The sequence below is a fragment of the Varanus komodoensis genome, unplaced genomic scaffold, assembly GCF_004798865.1.
Source record: "Varanus komodoensis strain SLA01 unplaced genomic scaffold, ASM479886v1 scaffold10, whole genome shotgun sequence".
In the NCBI taxonomy this organism is placed as follows: Eukaryota; Metazoa; Chordata; class Lepidosauria; order Squamata; family Varanidae; genus Varanus; species Varanus komodoensis.
Window position 1 is genome coordinate 4,133,732 of NW_025335269.1, and position 19,830 is coordinate 4,153,561.

Here is a 19,830-nt window from a genome sequence, read left to right on the forward strand (position 1 = left end):
CTGGTTCTATGTGCACTGTGTTTTTATTCTTTGCTGCTTGTTTCTTTAGTTTTATTAGGTTATTGCTTGCATTTTAATCCATTACACCAGCTGGAGAACAAGGCATTGTGCATACTTAACCCTTAAGGAATGAAAATCCTAGCTTCTTGCTCTGCAGCTGCCCAACCCTTCATCCAGAATAGATCCTCCCAAATTCTTGTTATCACTCTCCAGACATAAGTTTTCAATTTACAAATGTGAAAAATCAGGAAATTTGAGTTACATTAACTAACCTGTAACTAAAGTCATGTCTGGAGTTTTTTTTTACAGGTATCTGTGTAACAAGTCTAATTTGGCACAGGAATTTTTAGCTTCCAAACAACAGAACTCCCACGATGGCTTGTTAGAATCTTTATTCACATAGCAAAAACATAAAAATCAGTATGTGGGCTTTTTCAGATATAAACCCCCACACACTTTTAATATAAACCACTGAAATTAGCACTGTAGTAACCTGGTTAGTTTTTAAGGTGACAAGATACCATTGTTTTTGCTGCAACAGCTGTCTCTCTAGAAATTCCGCAAAGAAGTTACCATAAATCCGAGGAGCAGCAGCCTGTAAACTTTGCAGGATTCCTTTGTTTGCCCGAGATGCAGCAGAATAGATAATATCAATCAAATGGTCTGAAAGCTCAGGGTTTTTCAAGCCAAGAAGAACAAGTTGCTGAGGCAGACCAGCCAGCCAACGAGATAATACTTTACTTTTGCTTCTAGATCACATGGAAGTGGGAAAAAGAGGTAGGAGAAATATAGTCAATTTAGGGGGATTTTCCTGTAGCAAATTTCATAGGGTTTTTCTCAATTTGGCTTGGTGTTGAAAGGGGGTGCATATCACTACAGGTTTTCCTTCTTAGATTCCTCCTTAACTTTATATTCTATTTCTGTTGTGGCAACAATCCTCTTGGTGGCCATTCTTCTTCTTTTCCATGGAATGATACTGTGATATAACATTATTCTATTTAGATTTGGTGGGGAGAAAGGCATGATTGCTGCCTGCTGGCATCTGCCATGAAGACATCTACCACTTTAATGGACAAAATGTAATTTCAAGCACATTCTTGCATGGCCGGAGGGCCAATGGCTGTTCCCAATCACCTGAAGTACAGCTTTCCATTGCTCCTGGTCTTTCACTAGCTGCTCACTCACAATAGAAGTTCTTTAGCTTTTCCTTGTTTGCTTTATCAGTGACATGGCAACTGTGATCTTGCTTACCAGAGGAAACTTTGTGAGTGGTAAGTCAGGCCCTCAGGGGGGAGAGGAGAACATAGGAAAAATAATCCAATTATCTATGGTGAGGAAAGAACCAGGAGGCAAAAAGCAACACACAGTGCTGCTACAGTGGCACTCTTGTTCAGACATTGGAGGTGGAAAGGAAACTTGAACGTGCCGGTGAGAAAGACAACAATGTGGATCTGCACTGGGAGATTTAGCAGCAGTATATAATGCAGTGAACTCTCAGTGATGAGGAAAAACAATGCATCAAAATCGAAGGACCAGGAATGAGCCTTTTCAACTTTGCCAGTCTTATAATTGATAAGGCTTATCTGGACAATGGGAAGGGACATAGGGAGGAACAGTCCCAGGAGGACTCCACTTGTGCCTGGGGACAACAGTAACATTTGACTGGTAAGGAGAGTGCCTGGGAAAGATTTCCAAATGGGCCAGAGCAGTAGTACCTACAGCCAAAGTATCTCTTGCTTGGAAGATGGTGGAGGCTACTGGGAATAAAGCCAGAGAGCTAAACCAAGCCCAAACTACTGTCCTACATCTCTGCTTCAGGTTAAGTTTTTAAAAATCTAACTTGACTGGAGCCCAAGGATACTTCAGATGGTGCAAAATAGAGCTGCCAGGATGCTGTTGGGGACTGGTTGTTATTCTCACATAACTCCGGTCCTCTATCAGCTCCACTGACTTCTCATTGAAGTCTGGGCACAATTTAAGGTGCTGGTTATGACCTATAAAGCCCTAAACAGCTTGGGACCAGGATACCTAAAGGAACGTCTTTTCCCCTATATACCCTCCTGACCCCTAAGATCTGCAGCAGAGGCTCTCCTCTGGGAACCCTCCTTGAAGGAGAGCAGAAGACAGAATACTCAAAGGAGGGCTTTCTCTGTGGTGACACCCCAGCTATGGAAAGCGCTCCCTAGAGAAGTCCATCTGGCGCCATCATTATATGCTTTTCGGCATCAGGTCAAGACCTTTTTATTCAACCAATATTTTAATGTTAACAGCTTTTAATTAATAAAACTATTTTATCTGTTTAACTTATTTTAATTTTATATTTCAGTTGTAGGATATCTAATTTATTATTGTTTGGGATATGTATGCTGTATTTATAGATTTTATTGTAAGCCATCCAGAGACTAAAGTGATGGATGGCCTAGAAATATGCTAAATAAATATATACTATTTGCATTTTTCTGCAGTGGCTTAAAGCTGCACACACAATCAGTTAAGACATATAAACAAACCAAAATACCATCCATATTGAAAATTAAGCCAAGGAAGCATGAAGTGTGGGAAGGAGAAAACACAAGAGCAAAGCAGGAAGAAAATCTTGGTTCAAGAATTGAGGATTCAGCAAGGAACAACTGTTCCTTCCTCATTAATTCGGCTCTTTCAGTGTAGTATTGGTGATCTGTCTGCTCTTTCTTGGGCAAGAAATGCCCTGACTTCATGAATGGAGTAGTCTGAGCTATTTTCTGTGCTTCTAAGAGTCCAGTTTAAAAATATTTAAGTTGTTCAATAATTTTAGTCTAATGCCTCTTTTCCAGAAAATCCAGATGCAAGTATGAGAATGGATATATGCAAAAGTTCAATTTGCAGTTAGCTCAAGTCATGTTCTCAAAAGCTTCATCTAAATTTCAAGAAAAATCCTAACTTACATTTTGCAGCATTCAACAAAATGTTGAAATGAAGAAATAGTTACCTGTTTGTATGAGGGTTCAACTCTTCCTTTTGATAAATATTGCTAAAAAATTTCAAAAGCAATGTGCGAACAGGGAAAGGAAGGCCTTTTTGCTGGTAAAGTGTATATACTGCTTTCATTAGTGTCTCTGTTGCCACTACAATGAAAGAAAAAAAAAGGTAAATATTTCCCCATGACATTAAAGTACTGAAGTACCATAATCAACAGAAAAATCTACTCACATAAAAAAATACCAACTCAAACATTTCTGCCAGTGTATGTAAATATAATCCTGACTGATTCAAAATTATACTTAAGAAAACAGAAGAACACTGTGTAGTACTGCCCTGTTTTTTTTTGAAAGCCTGCTTCTAAGAAGCATTATTGTGAGTTCTGGTTTGGCACCATTGTCAGGTCTGAAACTGAGAGACGATGCCCAAATGACATTTCTTTTGGCTAGAAAATGAAGTAATGTTACATTTGTACCAAAACAAAGCTGCTGTACTCCACTTCTGAATTTTCCTGCAAAAAGGACTTAACACAGCCCAGCACAATGTAAAATCTAAGACTTATATAAAGATTGCATGTATTCAGTAAAACTTACCTTTGTTTATTTGTATCTGTAAAAGTCTCCAAGCCACTCTGAGCAATTTAGTCAACTGTTTACTATTTAACTTAGAACCATCCTGAAGTGTCTCTATCACAAACTTCCTAATCATATCCAGCCACTGATAATCCATCTGCAGTGTTGAAACACTTGCTAGTGAAACCATGATTTCGCATAAGGTTAAATTTAACAAGAGATGGTCAACATTGTTTGAAGATGTCATACAGTACTTGTTGCTAAATGAAAGACAAAGAATAGAAATATTTTATGAAAACTGACATTAAATTTTAATACTTCAAATTTATGTAACAATATAAACCATTCCCAGTACTGTAAAGAAATCTTTCAGAACACTCTTAACACTTATATGGAGATTTCAAGAGGGCATGTGCTCTAAAGTCAACAGAGTCAATTACAACATATGCTCAGCAACAATCAGGAAAAACAGAGGTGTGGTATTTGCAGCAGCTGCTCTAAGTGACAAGTATCACTTCCGTGTTTGATTCGGTCTATGCTTTTATAGAGGGAGTGGGAGCAGGAAGACATGCAATCATGTGTCTGCATGAATTGATGTTTAATATTTTGTGGATTTAAGCTTTACTCACACAAAAACATCTTATTCCCATCCCTTAAATGTCTAAATACAGTGCTATCTTGGCTCACGAACTTAATCCATTCCAGGACTCTGGTCATGACCCAAATTGGTCATGAGCCAAGTGAAATTTCCCCATAAGGTTTAATGTAAATAAGGTTAATCCATTCTGTAACAATTTTTTTAATCAGAAAAATGTGAAGCAAGTGACAAAGGACAACAAAGATCATGGCCATCTCCCCTCCGCACCCTGAGCACAAGCGTGGCCATCTCCCTCCCCATGCACGACCGCAATCACACCTGTCATCCCAGCGCACTGGGGGGGGGGGGGGGGACGGGGGCAAATTCCGGCCCCACTGGGGGGGGGGGGGAGGGGGAACAACCTGGTGGGGGGGGGGGGGGGCAAAGACGGGGGTTGCGCCCCTGCAGGAAAGACAGGCGCGATCTCAGCCATCCCCCCCCCCCGCCCCCAGTACGACTGCAGCCATCTCCCCGCTCGGGAGGGGGGGAGATGGCCGCAATTGTGGTTGCCGCCCAATGTAGACTTCACAACCTGAGTCAAAATTTTTATGAAATTTTTTTTTGCGACCCAATTTGGCCATGAACTGAGGCATTCGGAGGCCAAGGCACCACTGTATAGATTTCAACATATAAAAGTAATGGCAGGTCAGAGCAGTTTTAACAAGTTTTAATAGTAAATGATATAGTGATGATGGCTACAACTTTAGATAGCTTTTCAAAATAATTTGGCAAATTGATGTAGAGAAAGTGAACTGGTATTAGCCTTGATAAGTAAATTGAACTTCTATGTTCACAGGCAGCTTACCTAAGTATCAGGTACTGGCTATCTTCCCTCTATTAACAATGCTTTGGAGGCAGTAAGTACAGCACTAAATTGCTCTAACTCAATCAGCTTGTTGTAGGGTACATTTTCATGATCATGCCCTTATGAACACAACACTGAACAGGAGAGCACGGGGTAGATGACTGTGGCACATGAGGGAGGCAGCTATCAGCAGCTACTAGCCTTACTACCTTTACCAGAGATGGCATGCCTGCGTACACCAGTTGCTGAGGACCTTGGACAGAAGGAGGTCTTGCACCCATCTTGCTTGAAGGATCCTGTGGGCAGCTAGTTTGCCACTGGATATACAGAGTGCTGGACTAGACAGACCTTGGGTCTGACCAAGCATGGCTTTTCTTATATTCTTATGTTCCAAAACAGTTTAGTGTTACAAGAATAAGCCATAAAGAGGCTTCCATTTTAGAAGACTTTTCCAATCTTGAACGCTCCAGTTGTCCTAAACTACAACTCCCATCAGTTCCAGTCAATATGACCAATAGTTAGGGATGACATGAGTTGGAGTCCAAATTATTTAGAGAACACCAGGTAGGGGAAATCTGCATACTGGATTAAATGCAATTTAGTATGCATTTGGTATGTCATCCAAACCCTAAAATATGTCTAAAAAAATTTCAACCTAAAAAAAAAAAAATTTCAACCTAAAATATGTCTAATCCTAATTGTTTGTATTTGAAAGTAATCATTTTCATACATTGTTGTTTGAAGTCTGCTTGTTTCAACAAGCCATAGTTAAAGTTTAAAAGCCATAGTTTTTAATGTGTTATAGTTTTTATTATGTTTTTATTGTGTTTTTATCTCTTGTTGTGAGCCACCCAGAGGTGCTGTGGCACAATTGGGTGGCAATATAAATGTAATAAATAAATAAATAAATAAATAAATAAATTTATTTATTAAAACATTTTTGTGCCTCCCCATTCGCCGGAGCCTCAGGGCGGCTCACATCACTAAGTTAAAAATAGTTATAATATAAATTAAAAATATAAATATTAAATTAAAAATACAACAATACAGTATAAAATAAGCCGCCCTGGCCAGATAAAACCAATAATGTTAACAGTTAAAATGCCACTTGAATAAAAAGGTCTTCGCCTGGCGCCGAAAAACAAATAACGACGGCGCCAGGCGGACCTCTCTGGGGAGCGCGTTCCATAACTTAGGCGCCACCGCAGAGAAAGCCCTCCTCTGAGTACCCACCCTCCTAATTTCTTTCACAGAGGGTTCCCGGAGAAGGGCCTCCCCCGCCGATCTCAAGGGGCGGCTGGGCATATATGGATGCAAGCGCTCCTTCAGGTAACCAGGACCCAAGCCGCTTAGGGCTTTATAGGTCATCACCAACACCTTGAATTGGGCCCGGACTTTAAATAAATAAAATCTACAAGATCAACATGAACTGAAGTTTGCCCAGGATCAGACCATAGCAAGCTGGAGTTAATCAAATGGAAGGCAAAAATTCTAATGTTCTTTTAATGGCATGCTGTATGTGTATGTGTTGGTGGGGGCGGGAGGAGCAGCAGGAAGGCAGAATCACATGAATATAAGTCTTTAGTGTAGTTCAGTCCCAAACCGCAATTTAATGGCACATTCAAGTGAGGATGATTTAAGGTTATACTACTAGAGAAACTGCTGAATGCATAATTCAGTTTTCCATTCCAATGGTTCAAGCCTTCTCTCAGTAGCTAGTCACTGTTAACTGAAGTATCAGTTATCAGGTTCATCTGGCTCTTATTTCTTGTGAAGAAAAATGCATTCTAACCGTCCAATTATTGGGTACTCTCCACTGTCATCCCAAGATGTTCTACAGCTGCTATGATTATGGAAGCTTAGAAAATTGCATTGTAATCTAATTATTGGAACAGAGAACTACTCTACTCTGACTTCCATTACCTTTTTAAGAACTTCATCCATACCTTTTCAAGGAATCTTTCTTTCTGTGCTTGTTCATTTCTTGGAAAGAGTAAGGAAAATGACACATGAAATGATGCTTGAAATCAATTAAGTAATTTGCTCGAAGCCACACTTCCTATTAGAAAAACACCACAAATCAAGAGACAAATAAGCCAAGGTGATAATATTCTCTAAGCAGTTGTTGCTAGCAGCTTTATGAAAGGCAACATGTTCATAATGGACATGTTTTCACAGACTATTTCCATTATTTAAGACTTACATGTAGTAGTGCAATGATTCCCATTATTTACAAGAAAGTGACACTTTTTAGCACTAACAGTAGCAAGGGTGAAGGGAGGAAAGAAGGCACAGAAGTCTCCTCAACAAATCTGTTGCAGGGTACATATTTATATTCTCATTCACATGATATTTAAACCAAACAAGGGACATAAAGATCCAGTCCATGATCCTTGTTGTCTGTTACTGGGGCCAGAATGGTAAGCAGAAGTTACTGCCCTGTTGCCCAGACAAAAGCAGAATGCCATACTAATCCAGAGGCTTTGTGCTGTCTGTTCACTGCAGAAGCTAATACTACGCATGTCTAAGTCACTATCTCAAGGTGCTTCATAGGCCCAAGAACCTACTGCTTCACATAGCTCAGCTTCAGCCAAAGGAGTTAATGATTCAATCCCAGGAATCCTCATGCTTTCACACCACTCAGCTCAAAACATTAGGGAAGGAAAAAAATCAGCACTTTCCAAGCATCTGATAGTGCTTGTGATGAGTGTAGTTAAGCATTACAGCCGAATAAATGAGGCCCTTCAGTTATCAGAAATCAAGTTTTGAAGAAATGTCAACTTTTCAGAAAGTCAGATATCTAATCCAAGAAAAGGCTATTTGTCAGTTTTTAAAAGAAAACTTGTCCAAAAAAACCTAACCAAGATTTCCCACAAACCCCTGTAAACACCATTTATATAACTGCTTTTGTACAGCTTCTAAAAGGCTGTATTGTATCTGAGCAGGCCTGAGATCTTACTTTGTTACTGTCAAAGGCCTGCATAGCAGTTGTTTGGGGTTCTGTGGTACAGGAAAGATACCCTTAGAGTATGTTTGGACTATACCTGGATGAAGCAAGTTCAATTTTGCTTAGCCAGGGGTTCTAGCTAGGTGGAAGAGAACTACCAAGAAATGGCAGTTGGTAGAAAGCCTGACAGTTCGTGGTTAGACAGGTGACACATAGTCTGCTGGATCATGTATAAATTGCTAAAAGGCAAAAGAGAAATCTGAAAAGTTAATAGCTAATGTCTCAAGCTATTTATTTACTGTCTGATCACAATACATAGGTAGAAAATGTGACAAGTAGGGAGCAAGAAGTTGTATCATGTTAGGGGGTTGTCCTAATATCTTACCAGAAAGAGGCTACACAAGCTGCCATTAAAAATATGATAAAAGAACCAGGCAGTCAAGGGTACAACTGGAGAACTGTTCATGGTAGATGACTATTATATAGAAAAGCTGGACTTGGTTGCAGGCAAGTTTGACTGGAATAAATTTGGATGAAGTTTAAAAGGGCATAATAAGCTTGTATCAGCAAATCTGTCTCTTAAGTAACTAAGAATTGTCAGTATATTGTATGTTAAGCAAATTAAATATTTTTCAGAGCTTTAAAATGTGAACTGTTTTGAAAACATCAAGGTAAATTATTTGTTATGTACAAAATATGCCCTTAATAAACCAAATGTTTAATAGCTCAACTTGTCTCTAGTGTTGATGCCCTACTCATGTCTGGGCCTCTTAGACCAGGCTACTAGATGCTTTTATATTATTCTAAGAGGACTGGAAAGGCAGCGGAGAAGAATCAGCTTGTCAAACTCTTGAGTTATACTGGCAGATTTCCTTTAGCCCTGAAATACAAGCACAAATACAAAAAACATAAGAAACTCCAGAGGTGGGATTGTCCACCATACCCTCAAGACTAGACCACTCTTTTTACAAATACTGGGTTTGTTCATATGATGTGATAACTGTATGAGAATGCTGCTTCAAATATGCAACCGTTACTATGGGGTTGTTAAATTATGTAAATCTAGTGAATACTCACTAGATTTGCATAACATAACAACTCCATAGTAAGTGTTCCCCCTTCATGGATCACTGCCTTGTCGTGGTGAAGGGGCTTGTGTAGCTCAATGAAGCTATGAGCTATGCCGTGCAGGGCCACCCAAGATGGACAGGTCATAGCAGAGAGCTCTGACAAAACGTGATCCACTGGAGAAGGAAATGACAAACCACTCCAGTACCCTTGCCATGAAAACCCCATGGACAGTACCAAAAGGCAAAAAGATAGGACGCCGGAAGATGAGCCCCTCAGGTCGGAAGGTGTCCAATATGCTACTGGGGAAGAGCAGAGGGCTAGTACTTGTAGTGCCAGAAAGAATGAAGCGACTGGGTCAAAGCAGAAAGGACATTCAGCTACGGATATATCTGGTGGTGAAAGAAGAGTCTGACGCTGTAAAGTTCTGTATTCCATAGGAACCTGGAATGTAAGATCTATGAATCAAAGGCAAGCTGGACGTGGTCAAACATGAGATGACAAGACTGAACAGTGACATCTTAGGAATCAGCGAACTAAAATGGACAGGAATGGGTGAATTTAATTCAGATGACCATCAGGTATACTACTGCAGGCAAGAATCTCTCAAAAGAAATGGAGAAGCCTTCATAGTCAATAAATGAGTAGGAAAAGCACTACTGGAATACATTCCCCAAAATGACAGAATGATCTCCATTCAAATCCAAGGCAAACCATTCAACATCACAGTAGTCCAAATCTACACCACTGATGCTGAAAGGCTGAAGTTGACCGGTTCTATGAATGCCTACAACACTTTCTAGAATTAACACCAAAAAATTATGTCCTTATTATCATGGGGGATTGGAATGCTAAAGTAGGAAGCCAAAAGATAACCGGAATATCAGGCAAGTTTGGCCTTGGAGTACCAAATGAAGCAGGGCAAATGAAGCAGGGCAAACCAAATGAAGCAGGGCAAAGGCTGGCAGAATGTTGTCAAGAGAACACGCTGGTCACAGCAAACACACTTTTCCAACAACCCAAGAGACAGCTCTACACATGGACATCACCAGATGGTCAGTATAGAAATCAGATTGACTATGTACTCTGCAGCCAAAGATGGAGAAGCTCTATACCAGGGGTGGGCAATTAACTTTCCTATGGGGCCACATGAGAAACTTTGACAGTTGTTAAGGGCCGGACCAATACACTTACAGCTCTGCTCAATATATCTCTCTATAAAAACAGTAAATGAAACATTACAATGCTACAATGAAAATGAGGAGCACAGAACAACACTATTTAATGAATATTCACAAAAACATTAACATTAACATTACATGAAAAGCAATAAATTCAATTCAATTCAATTCACCAGATCCTTCAAAATAAAAGCAGTGCAGTTGTATTGCTTGCATCTATATTACAACGATATATATTTGCATTGACTTTTAATTTGCCAGTGACCTCATGCGGGCCAGTCAGGGTCAGCCATCAGGCCGGATGTGGCCCGCGGGCCGTACAATGCCCAGGTCTGCTCTATACTGTCAGTAAAAACTAGACTAGGAGCTGACTGTGGAGCTGATCATGAGCTTCTTGTTGCAAAATTTAGGCTTAAATTGAAGAAAGTAGGGAAAAGCACTAGGCCACTCAGGTACAACCTAAATCATATTCCTGATGAATATGCAGTAGAGCTGACAAATAGATTTAAGGAATTAGACCTGATAGACAGAGTGCCTGAAGAACTATGGACGGAGGTTTGCAACACTGTACAAGAGGTAGCAACTAAAACCATCCCAAAGAAAAAGAAATGCAAGAAAGCAAAATGGCTGTCTGAGGAAGCTTTACAAATAGCTGAGGAAAGAAGGGAAGCGAAAGGCAAGGGAGAAAGGGAAAGATACACCCAACTGAATGCAGAATTCCAGAGATTAGCTAGAAGAGATAAGAATGCCTTCTTAAATGACCAGTGTAAAGAAATAGAGGAAAACAACAGAATGGGAAAGACTAGAGATCTCTTCAAGAAAATTCGAAATATGAAGGGATGGGGTGGTTGCTGACCTCAAGCCAGACATCCTGGAATGTGAAGTCAAATGGGACTTTGGAAGTCTGAGCAACAACAAACCTAGTGGAGGAGACAGTATTTCAGCCGAGCTATTCAAAATCCTAAAAGATGATGCAGTAGAAGTACTACACTCAATATGCCAGTAAATTTGGAAAACTCAACAGTGGCCACAGGATTGGAGAAGGTCAGTTTACATTTCAATCCCAAAGGGCAATGCCAAAGAATGTTCAAACTACTACACCACTGCACACAGTTCACATGCTAGCAAAATCCTATGCTCAAAAACATGGGTCCTCAAACTATGGTCCATGGGCCAGATCTAGCCCGCCATGCCCATTTATCCGGCCCACCATGGAGGTTTTGGACTAGTTGCACAGGCGTGACAAGGCGCCGGCTTGCTCACAAGGAGATCGTTTTCTCCAAGCAAGTCTAAAACGATCTCCTTGTGAGCAAGCCAGCGCCTCATCATGCACATGGCAAGGCATCAGCTTGCTGGCAAGATCATTTTGGACTCGCTCGGAGAAAACAAAATCTGTGCACCCACGCCCCTGCCTCACTGCGCGCGCACACCCCCCCAACCCTGGCCCACGCCCCCTGCCCACGCCCACAGCTGGCACCTTTCAACTGGCCACCTGTTTAAAAAGTTTGAGGACCCCTGCTCAAAATCCTACAAGCTTAGGCTCCAGCAGTATGTGGAACGAAAACTACCAGAACTAAAGGCAGGGTTTCGAAGAGGCACAGGAACTAGAGATCAAATCGCCAACATACGCTGGATCATAGAGAAAGCTACGGAGTTCCAGAAAAACATCTACTTCTGCTTCATTGACTATGCCAAAGCCTTTGATTTTGTGGATCACAACTAATTGTGGCAAGTTCTTAAAGAGATGGGAGTACCAGACCATCTTATTTGTCTCTTGAGAAAACTGTATTCAGGTCAAGAAGCAACAGTGAGAACTGGACATGGAACCACTGATTGGTTCGAAATTGAGAAAGGAGTTCAGTAAGGCTGCATACTGTTGTCCGGCCTATTTAACTTATATGCAGAGCACATCATGAGAATGGCGAAGCTAGATGAATCACCAGTTGGAATTAAGATTGTTGGGAGAAATATCAACAACCTCAGATATGCAGATGATACCACTCTAATGGTAGAAAGGGAAGAGGAACTAAAGAGCCTCTTGATGTGGGTGAAGGAGAAGAGCATAAAAGTTGGCTTGAAACTCAACATTAAGAAAACAAAGATCATGGCATCCGGTCCTCTCACATCTTGGCAAATAGATGAGGAAGAAATGGAGGTAGTGACAGATTTTATTTTCCTGGGCTCCAAGATCACCGCAGATGGGGACTGCAGCCAAGAAATTAAAAGATGCTTGCTCCTTGGGAGGAAAGCTACAGCAAATCTAGACAGCATACTAAAAAGCAGAGATATCACACTGCCAACAAAAGTGCGTATACTCAAGGCTATGGTTTTCCCAGTTTCAATGTATGGCTGTGAAATCTGGACCATAAGGAAGGCTGAGCGCTGAAGAATTGAGGCCTTTGAATTGTGGTGCTGGAGGAGACTCCTGCGAGTCCCTTGGACCGCAAGGAGATCAAACTAGTCAGTCTTAGAGGAGATCAACCCTGACTGCTCTTTAGAAGTCCAGATACTGAAAATGAAACTCAAATACTTTGGCCACCTAATGAGAAGGAAGAACTCCCTGGAGAAGAGCCTAATGCCGGGAACAATTGACAGCAAAAGGGACAGCAGAGAATGAGGTGGCTAGATGGAGTCACTGAAGCAGTCTGTCTGAGCTTAAGTGGACTCCGGGGGATCGTGGAGGACAGGCAGGCCTGGAAGAATGCTGTCCATTGTGTCACGATGGGTTGGACGTGACTTCGTGACTAACAACAAAAGGGAGTGTTCATTATGTGAGTGAACTAGTAGTGCATTATTAACTTGCCATACCCATCCTATTTGAACAGTTTTATCCTCTCACCATTTCATTTGAATCTTCATTGTGCTTTGCAAGCTTCCACAACAGGTGTATGATACTGAGTACTTGTTCCATAAGTTGTCGAGATCCAGGTTCCGAAAGATGTCCAAGAATGGGAGCAGCAACTTGTGTAGGAGATGCTTCAATCCAACAATCAAGGAGCAATGGAATTATTATCTGAATAAATTCTTTCAAGTTGTCAGTAGATGACAAACCTTTTTCGATGCTGCCTGTGATGCTCACCAAAGACCTAAGAAACAAAGACCAAAGGTGCTTTTACCTTATTCTCACAAAACTACTACACAGAAAGACCTGGTCTGCAAGATCAAAATAAGCTATTGTGACTTGTTTTAATCCTTAGTAGGATTAAATGCTGGGCAACGTTCAGAGGGGCAAACAACTCCCTCCTTTTTAATCCTTAAAAATATTGTGAAGTAGGTTATTGACCCAGGATAATTTACAAGTGAACAGGAATGTGAAAAGTCTCATGCTCAAGCTAGACTTTCACTGATTTTCCCCATAGGTTCCAGCTGCCACATGGAAAAAGACAAAAGTTGATGCTATCAAATGTACAAACATCCCAAACTCATCCCAATACCTGTTCTAAGTTAAGTATAAAGGTAAAGGTTTCCCCTTGACATTAAGTCCAGTCATGCTTGACTCTAGGGGGCGGTATTCATCTCCGTTTCCTAGCCGAGGGAGCCAGCGTTTATCCGCAGACAGTCTCCGTGGTCATGTGGCCGGCATGACTAAACACCAAAGTGCACAGAACACTGTTACCTGCCCACCGAAGTGGTACCTTTTTATCTACTTGAATTTGCATGCTTTCAAACTGCAAGGTTGGCAGGAGCTGGGACAGAGCAACAGGAACTCACCCCGTTGTGCAGATTCGAACTGGCGACCTTTCGATCAACCAGCCCAGCAGCACAGCGGTTTAAACCACTGCGCCACCTGCAGTTCTAAGTATACATAATGGAAATTGCATATCCTTCCTTTACTTACATCACCACATATATCCCACCCCACACTGTTTCTCTTTAATCTCTAGATTGTAAGCCCTTGAAACTAGGACCTGTCCTCTCATTCTGCATGAAGAGTCATGTACTGAGCACTTCGAATATTTTTCATAGCTTTAAAAAAACCATTTGCCACCACTCAAGACAGCACTTGCTTCACCCTAGATGCAGCAGAACTTGATTACGATTTCACTGTAATGACTGGGTAATGCAACGGGCACTGACTAGGGTTGTCTTACAGTGTGCCTGGAACTTTCAGAGAATACGGTAATTAAGACATATGAAGTCTGTTCTGCTGCAGTGGAACTGGCTGCTTGTCAGCTTCTGGGTCTCCCTTGAACTGCAGAGCCTGCATACTTGCTAAGATACTCAAAGGTAATCTTCAGCTTCCACCCAGCTTAGCAAGATGCAAAACATGTCCTTCTAACAGTGGCCTGTGTACTATAAAATTTGTTCCCAAGAGGTTCATAAATACCTTACATGTATATGTATTTAATTAAGTGTAATCCTTCTCTCTCTTTGTAGACAGTTTTCAGTGAGACCATACAACTACACTGGTATGGATTGCTTTATTTTATGTTTTAATAATCAAGTCTTTGATGGTTTAGGAGATAATTTAAAACTTCAACCAGGGAGCCTTTGAGTGATGGGTGCAGTAGAAATGTAATTAGTAAATCAATGCATTCACTTATTCATATACAGTTCTTGGTACTGAATTAACTAGCAAACAAAACAGGAAATTATCATTAAATTTCAGACATAGTAAAAAACAAGAAAGGAAATAGCAACAGACTAAGAGGTGAATGCAAGCAAGTGTAGTTATTTGGGCATATTCAAAGTTGGGCATGGATACTAAGAGGTTAAACTAATAACTGATGAAGGCGAGCATTCTTAAGGAGAGATTTGAAGGAAGAACTGGGATCATACAAGTGTTCTCAGGGGGAGTGCCAAATATCAAACAAGAATATATAGAAAACTGTTTGCCCCTTTAAGGAGAAACACTAACTTCAAAATACATGCTTAATCTTCAGCATCCTCAAACAATTACTAGAGAAAATCTTCAGTCAAGATTAACTAAAAAGGATTGTAACAAACTGCTGTCATCACCTTCACTACATTGCCATGCTCAGCAGCAACTGCTTCATCTGGTCACAACAACCACAAAATATGAATCCTCAGATAGATTGTAAGCATACAGTTTCTTACCTCAGGCTGAATGAAGAATTTGTTCTGGGGTGTAAACCACTATTTTCATACAACTGGATGTGTTGTTGGCCACTGGCATGTTCCTGCCAATTAACATGCAAGGAGTTCTTTTGTACTTGTAGACTGCAATTTTGCTCGTGTAGCCCTTCACTGTCAGTTTCTAATTCACTAGATCCTTCCACAAGCACCTGAAGAAACTTTCGGAGCCTGACCAATACATTCAGCCTCCACTGTTGGGAAGTTACCCTACGATTAGGATTAACAGACAGCATCCAACATGTTTTCTCTCTATTCTTCAGTTGTTTGGACAATTGCTGATGAGAAATAAGCTCTACAAAGTTATTCAACAACACACTACTGCGATCCATCAAGAGAGTGGGGTATTCCTCCAACAGAATGTCCAATACCTTCAAAGAATCCTCCTGAATTCCTTCACTGATGTGAGTCATGGCACTGGAGAGGTGGGCGCTCACTAAAGGAAAAAATGGAGAGATGTGCTCAGCTCGTATTTTTGGAGCCAAGAATTGAAGGAGACAGATTGCTGCAGCTCGTACAGTGGAATCCTTGTCTGTAAACACAGCTGCTAGTTCACTCAATATATTTGAAAGGTGTGCATCAATTATGAATGGATACTGGGACAACAGCTCTTTGAGTCCAAAAAGTGCACTTTGCTTAACTCCTGCACTATAGTGGTTCATTTGCGAAAGTAGATCCTAGAAGAAATAATTTATCTGTTAGTAATAACTTCAGCTATTATTTCATAATAAACTTTCAAAGACCAATCTGTTGATATATGAATACTTAAAATGTTCCATATTTCTTCATTACAGTAACTACATATTTAACAGAAAACAATGAAAATTACCTTCTACCCAACCATTTCTTGCAGAAAGATTTGTAAACATGAAAAAGCCTATTATTTAGAGCACACCAAAATGAAAACCTCAAAATGTAAAAAAAGAAGGGAAAAAAACCCAGCTCATTGCTATGTATAGTTAGGAGGAAATCCTCACAAGCCTTGAGAATAAGCGGCTATTAACATTCAGATAGTTTCCTAAAATTGAAAGATGAAATGGCCAGAGTACCTTAATGTGGCAGCAACTGGAAAGACTAGCATGAAGAAAAGCAACATCGGCAAGTAGACAAAGAAAGGAAAAGCTGGAAAGAAAGATTAAAGGCACCAGAATCGACAGAGAAAATAGGGCTTCATGTTTTCAGATGGCATGACTGTAGGCTAGGAAAACAGTGTAATGTAAGGAGAGCTGGTCTAGATATAATCATCACCCAAAGAGAACCCATGGTAAACTGCCTAATTCTACAAATTTTAATTCACTGACATGAAGCCTTACTGTTTTAATTTAACAATAATGTCAAAGTTATAATGAAGAAAGGGTTTTTACACTGTTACCTACATATCTAGTAGTCTAGATAGTTACATTGATGACTTTGTGCCTTCTAGCAGTTTCATTACTATGCTGTAGTATTACAAAAGCTTACCATATCTTTTATTAAAACTGGTCTTATAGGTGGCCATGAATACAAATTAAAACAGTAACTGCTTGGCACACAAAGTAGCATTTCTCTATACCTTTATGTTAAGTTTCCTGTTATTTGTTGGCAGTATTCCATCCTCTCTAAGCTGCTCAGGAAGATGTATGGACCTTGTCTTGAAGTTTGTAACAGTTGCATTTTCTAGTCTAGGCTTCTTTTTTCCAACTTTTAGTTTCACCTTATGAAAATCCTCTTGATGCTTCCTTTTCTTTGTCATTTTCACACTCTGCAAAAACAAAACAAAAACAGTTGAACAAATATGCTTAAGAAAAAACAATTTACATGAAACTAGAATGAGCAAACAAGAGAATCATTTAGAATATGTAATATTTAAAATCAGAGTTAACTCAAATGTTCAGTGACCCAGTTCACACATAACAATATCTGAGCTGTTTAAACATAGGTGATTGTTGAATAAACTGTACGATGTTAAGGGAAAAAAACAATCCAAAGTTTCAGTTTCAAATATCCTCGTAGCAACCCGGGAACAGGGCTCACCAGAGCTAACTGGAAGTAAAGGAACAAGCACATGGGAGACTGCATGCTCTCTCAGTGCTACTCAGGTTAAACAAGCCAGAAATTGTCATTATGTGCAGACGGGGTCATTATGATCAGGATCCACAATTTGATCTAAACAAAAGTCTCAAGTGTATGCACCACTCTCCAGTGCAAGCCACCTGAAAATCCAACCACAGGACTATATTCATTATGGTGTAACATCTCACATATTTCCCAAGCTGAGATCCTCAAGTTACCATATTACAGTAAGAAATACTGATCCAAGAATGCAGTTTACAGAGGATCTTGCTTTGTAAGTTTAATGTTTAAGGTAATACAAGGACAATGAAAGATATCTTGCACATTTCCACATCAAAAAGTTTGATGTACTGATATCTAGAAGACTAATAAGTTTTGAGTAAGTTTTTCCAGAGATATTACTCAAATAACAGTACAAATGCAGTACGGTGATTAACAGTGAAGGACTGAGACACAGATCTGGGTTCTGGTCTCCACTTAGCCATGGAGCTAACTGGGTGATTTTGGGACAGTCAGACTCTAAAGCCCAGCCTCACAGGGTTGTTGCTATGAGGATAAAATTGAGAGAAGGAAGAGCTGAATTATGTAAGCCAGCCTGAGTTCCTTAGAAGGAAAAAGTTAAGACTATAATAATATTAGGGATACCCATCCCAAAAGATAGAAGTTTACACCCATTAGCATGCTGTTTAAAAGCAATACTTATAACAGTGAGGTGAAACTAAAAGCCCTATCTTATGAGGCAGTAAACTGCATTAGTTTTGAGGTATTCTCTACAAAGAAATTGTAAAAATATGCTGTACTTTTTCTATTAAAAGGGATACCAGGCCTACGTACTTATCAGCTGAATATTAAACTGAATATAGTAAATATTAAACTGTTTCTTGGGTATTTTATATGCATAGAAAGGTAAAATATATACCTATATTAAGACAAATATTTGGCTTACTCATGTGATCTGACTTACAAATTCGACTTAAGGGCATTCTCAGGAATGGAACTTTTCCATAACCTGGGAATTATCTGTATTTTAAAAATTGATGTGCAGTGTCAAACTAATCCGAGTGACACTGTTCATGTGAATGTTGTTAGATAGATTTGCTAAAGGTCTCTATATAAAATATTCTGAACCCCTTGAAAGGATATGATGCAATTCTGATATATAAAATGAATTTTTGTTGTTGTTCTTGTTGTTATGTGCTTTCAAGTCCTCTCTGAATTATGGAAATTCTATGAATGATTGCCCTCCAAAATACAGCAACATCTCAACACAACTATCCCACCACTAACTACAACCACCAGGTGCAAGCATTAAAGACACGCTGCAGAAAAAAGACTTCTGTACAGTGTTATTTTTAAAACGCAACGTAATATATTAGGGTTCTCCTGGCAACCACGGAGAGCTGAAGAAAGACCCCAAAGTTTATCCTCGCGTGGTGAGTCTCCCCTTTTGAAACAACCGCCATTTAAAAAGGAGAGCGCCAGCCGTCCTTCACCATGAAGGTACTAAAAGTTCTACACAAAAACAGCCGAAGAAACAAGAACGGTATAAAAGAATAAGCATACAAACAGCGCACGGTTAGGAAAAGCCCTTCCCCGCAATGTACCGAAGACGACCCCACGAGCTTTCCAGAACAGAAACCGAGGGGAAGGGGCGGAGCCTCCCGGGCTAAGCGCGCCCCGAGCGAACGCGGCGAGCCCTCGCGGGAGCCGAGCGTCAAGGAAAGCCCGTTCTTCACCCATCAACCTCCGCAGTTACTAACCTCCGGGAGGTACTCACGCGCCCACCGCGAGAAAGCAAACAACCCACGCGGCACCAACTCCTGGCCTCGAGAACTCCTTCCAGGTCGCTCGTCCGCGCGCCTTCGGCCTTGCCACGACCACCGGAAGCAGTCCCGCCGCTGTCGCCGCTCTATCGACGAGCAGAAGCCGTGGCAGCACGTGACTCACACCTGCTGCCGGAACAGCTTGGTAGGTTCGTAGCTGACTGGTGCTTTTGGTTGAAGGGCGAAGCGACGAGCTGGCCCCGAACACCGGAGAGAGGGAAAAACGAGCGTCGTCCCCAGCCGCCTGTGGTCTTCCTGCAGGAGTTCAAGTTCCCTTGAAGAATAAGGAAAGTATCCGTGACATGGTTTAGCAAGCTTGTTCCTATGGTGAGGCTATATAATATCCCAAATGGTTGCAATTAACTGTTAATACAACAGTATGCATAATAAACTACTGGACATTTGGCTCTGTTTTTAGCTGTAAAATTTAACGGGCATCAGGAGCTGGCACAACTGCATTTAAATCACTGTAGATTCATCCTCAAATCTGGATCTATTTGAGATTAGATTTGAAATCACTATTAGATTTGAAATCGCTCACTTTGGATCTTTGTGGATGTTAGAATAACAAAGAGGACATTATTTTTCAGGGGTGGCCAGACTTGCTCAACAGAAGCGCCACATACAGTAAATGTCCGATGTTTGAGAACCGTAAGAGGGGAGCTGCGGGGAGTGGCTGTGGGCGGCGAGTAG

At 40.7% G+C, this 19,830-nt stretch overlaps 1 protein-coding gene across 4 annotated transcripts in view; it reads right to left on the bottom strand.

Moving 5' to 3' along the window:
• TEX10 (testis expressed 10) overlaps positions 1–19,388 on the bottom strand; it is a 40,517-nt gene extending 21,129 nt beyond the window's left edge. Inside the window, exons 1-8 of one of the 4 annotated variants that reach the window (XM_044453050.1) lie at positions 19,075–19,388; positions 16,815–17,003; positions 15,227–15,939; positions 13,008–13,254; positions 6,919–7,031; positions 3,552–3,790; positions 2,969–3,104; positions 574–749 (exon numbers count right to left, since the gene is read on the bottom strand). In XM_044453050.1, coding sequence (XP_044308985.1) covers positions 574–749; positions 2,969–3,104; positions 3,552–3,790; positions 6,919–7,031; positions 13,008–13,254; positions 15,227–15,939; positions 16,815–16,994 — 1,804 coding nt within the window. In that variant the 5' untranslated portion in view covers positions 16,995–17,003; positions 19,075–19,388. The other 3 variants (XM_044453042.1, XM_044453066.1, XM_044453058.1) reach the window with 3 other exon arrangements.
• Positions 19,389–19,830: the final 442 nt, after the last annotated feature.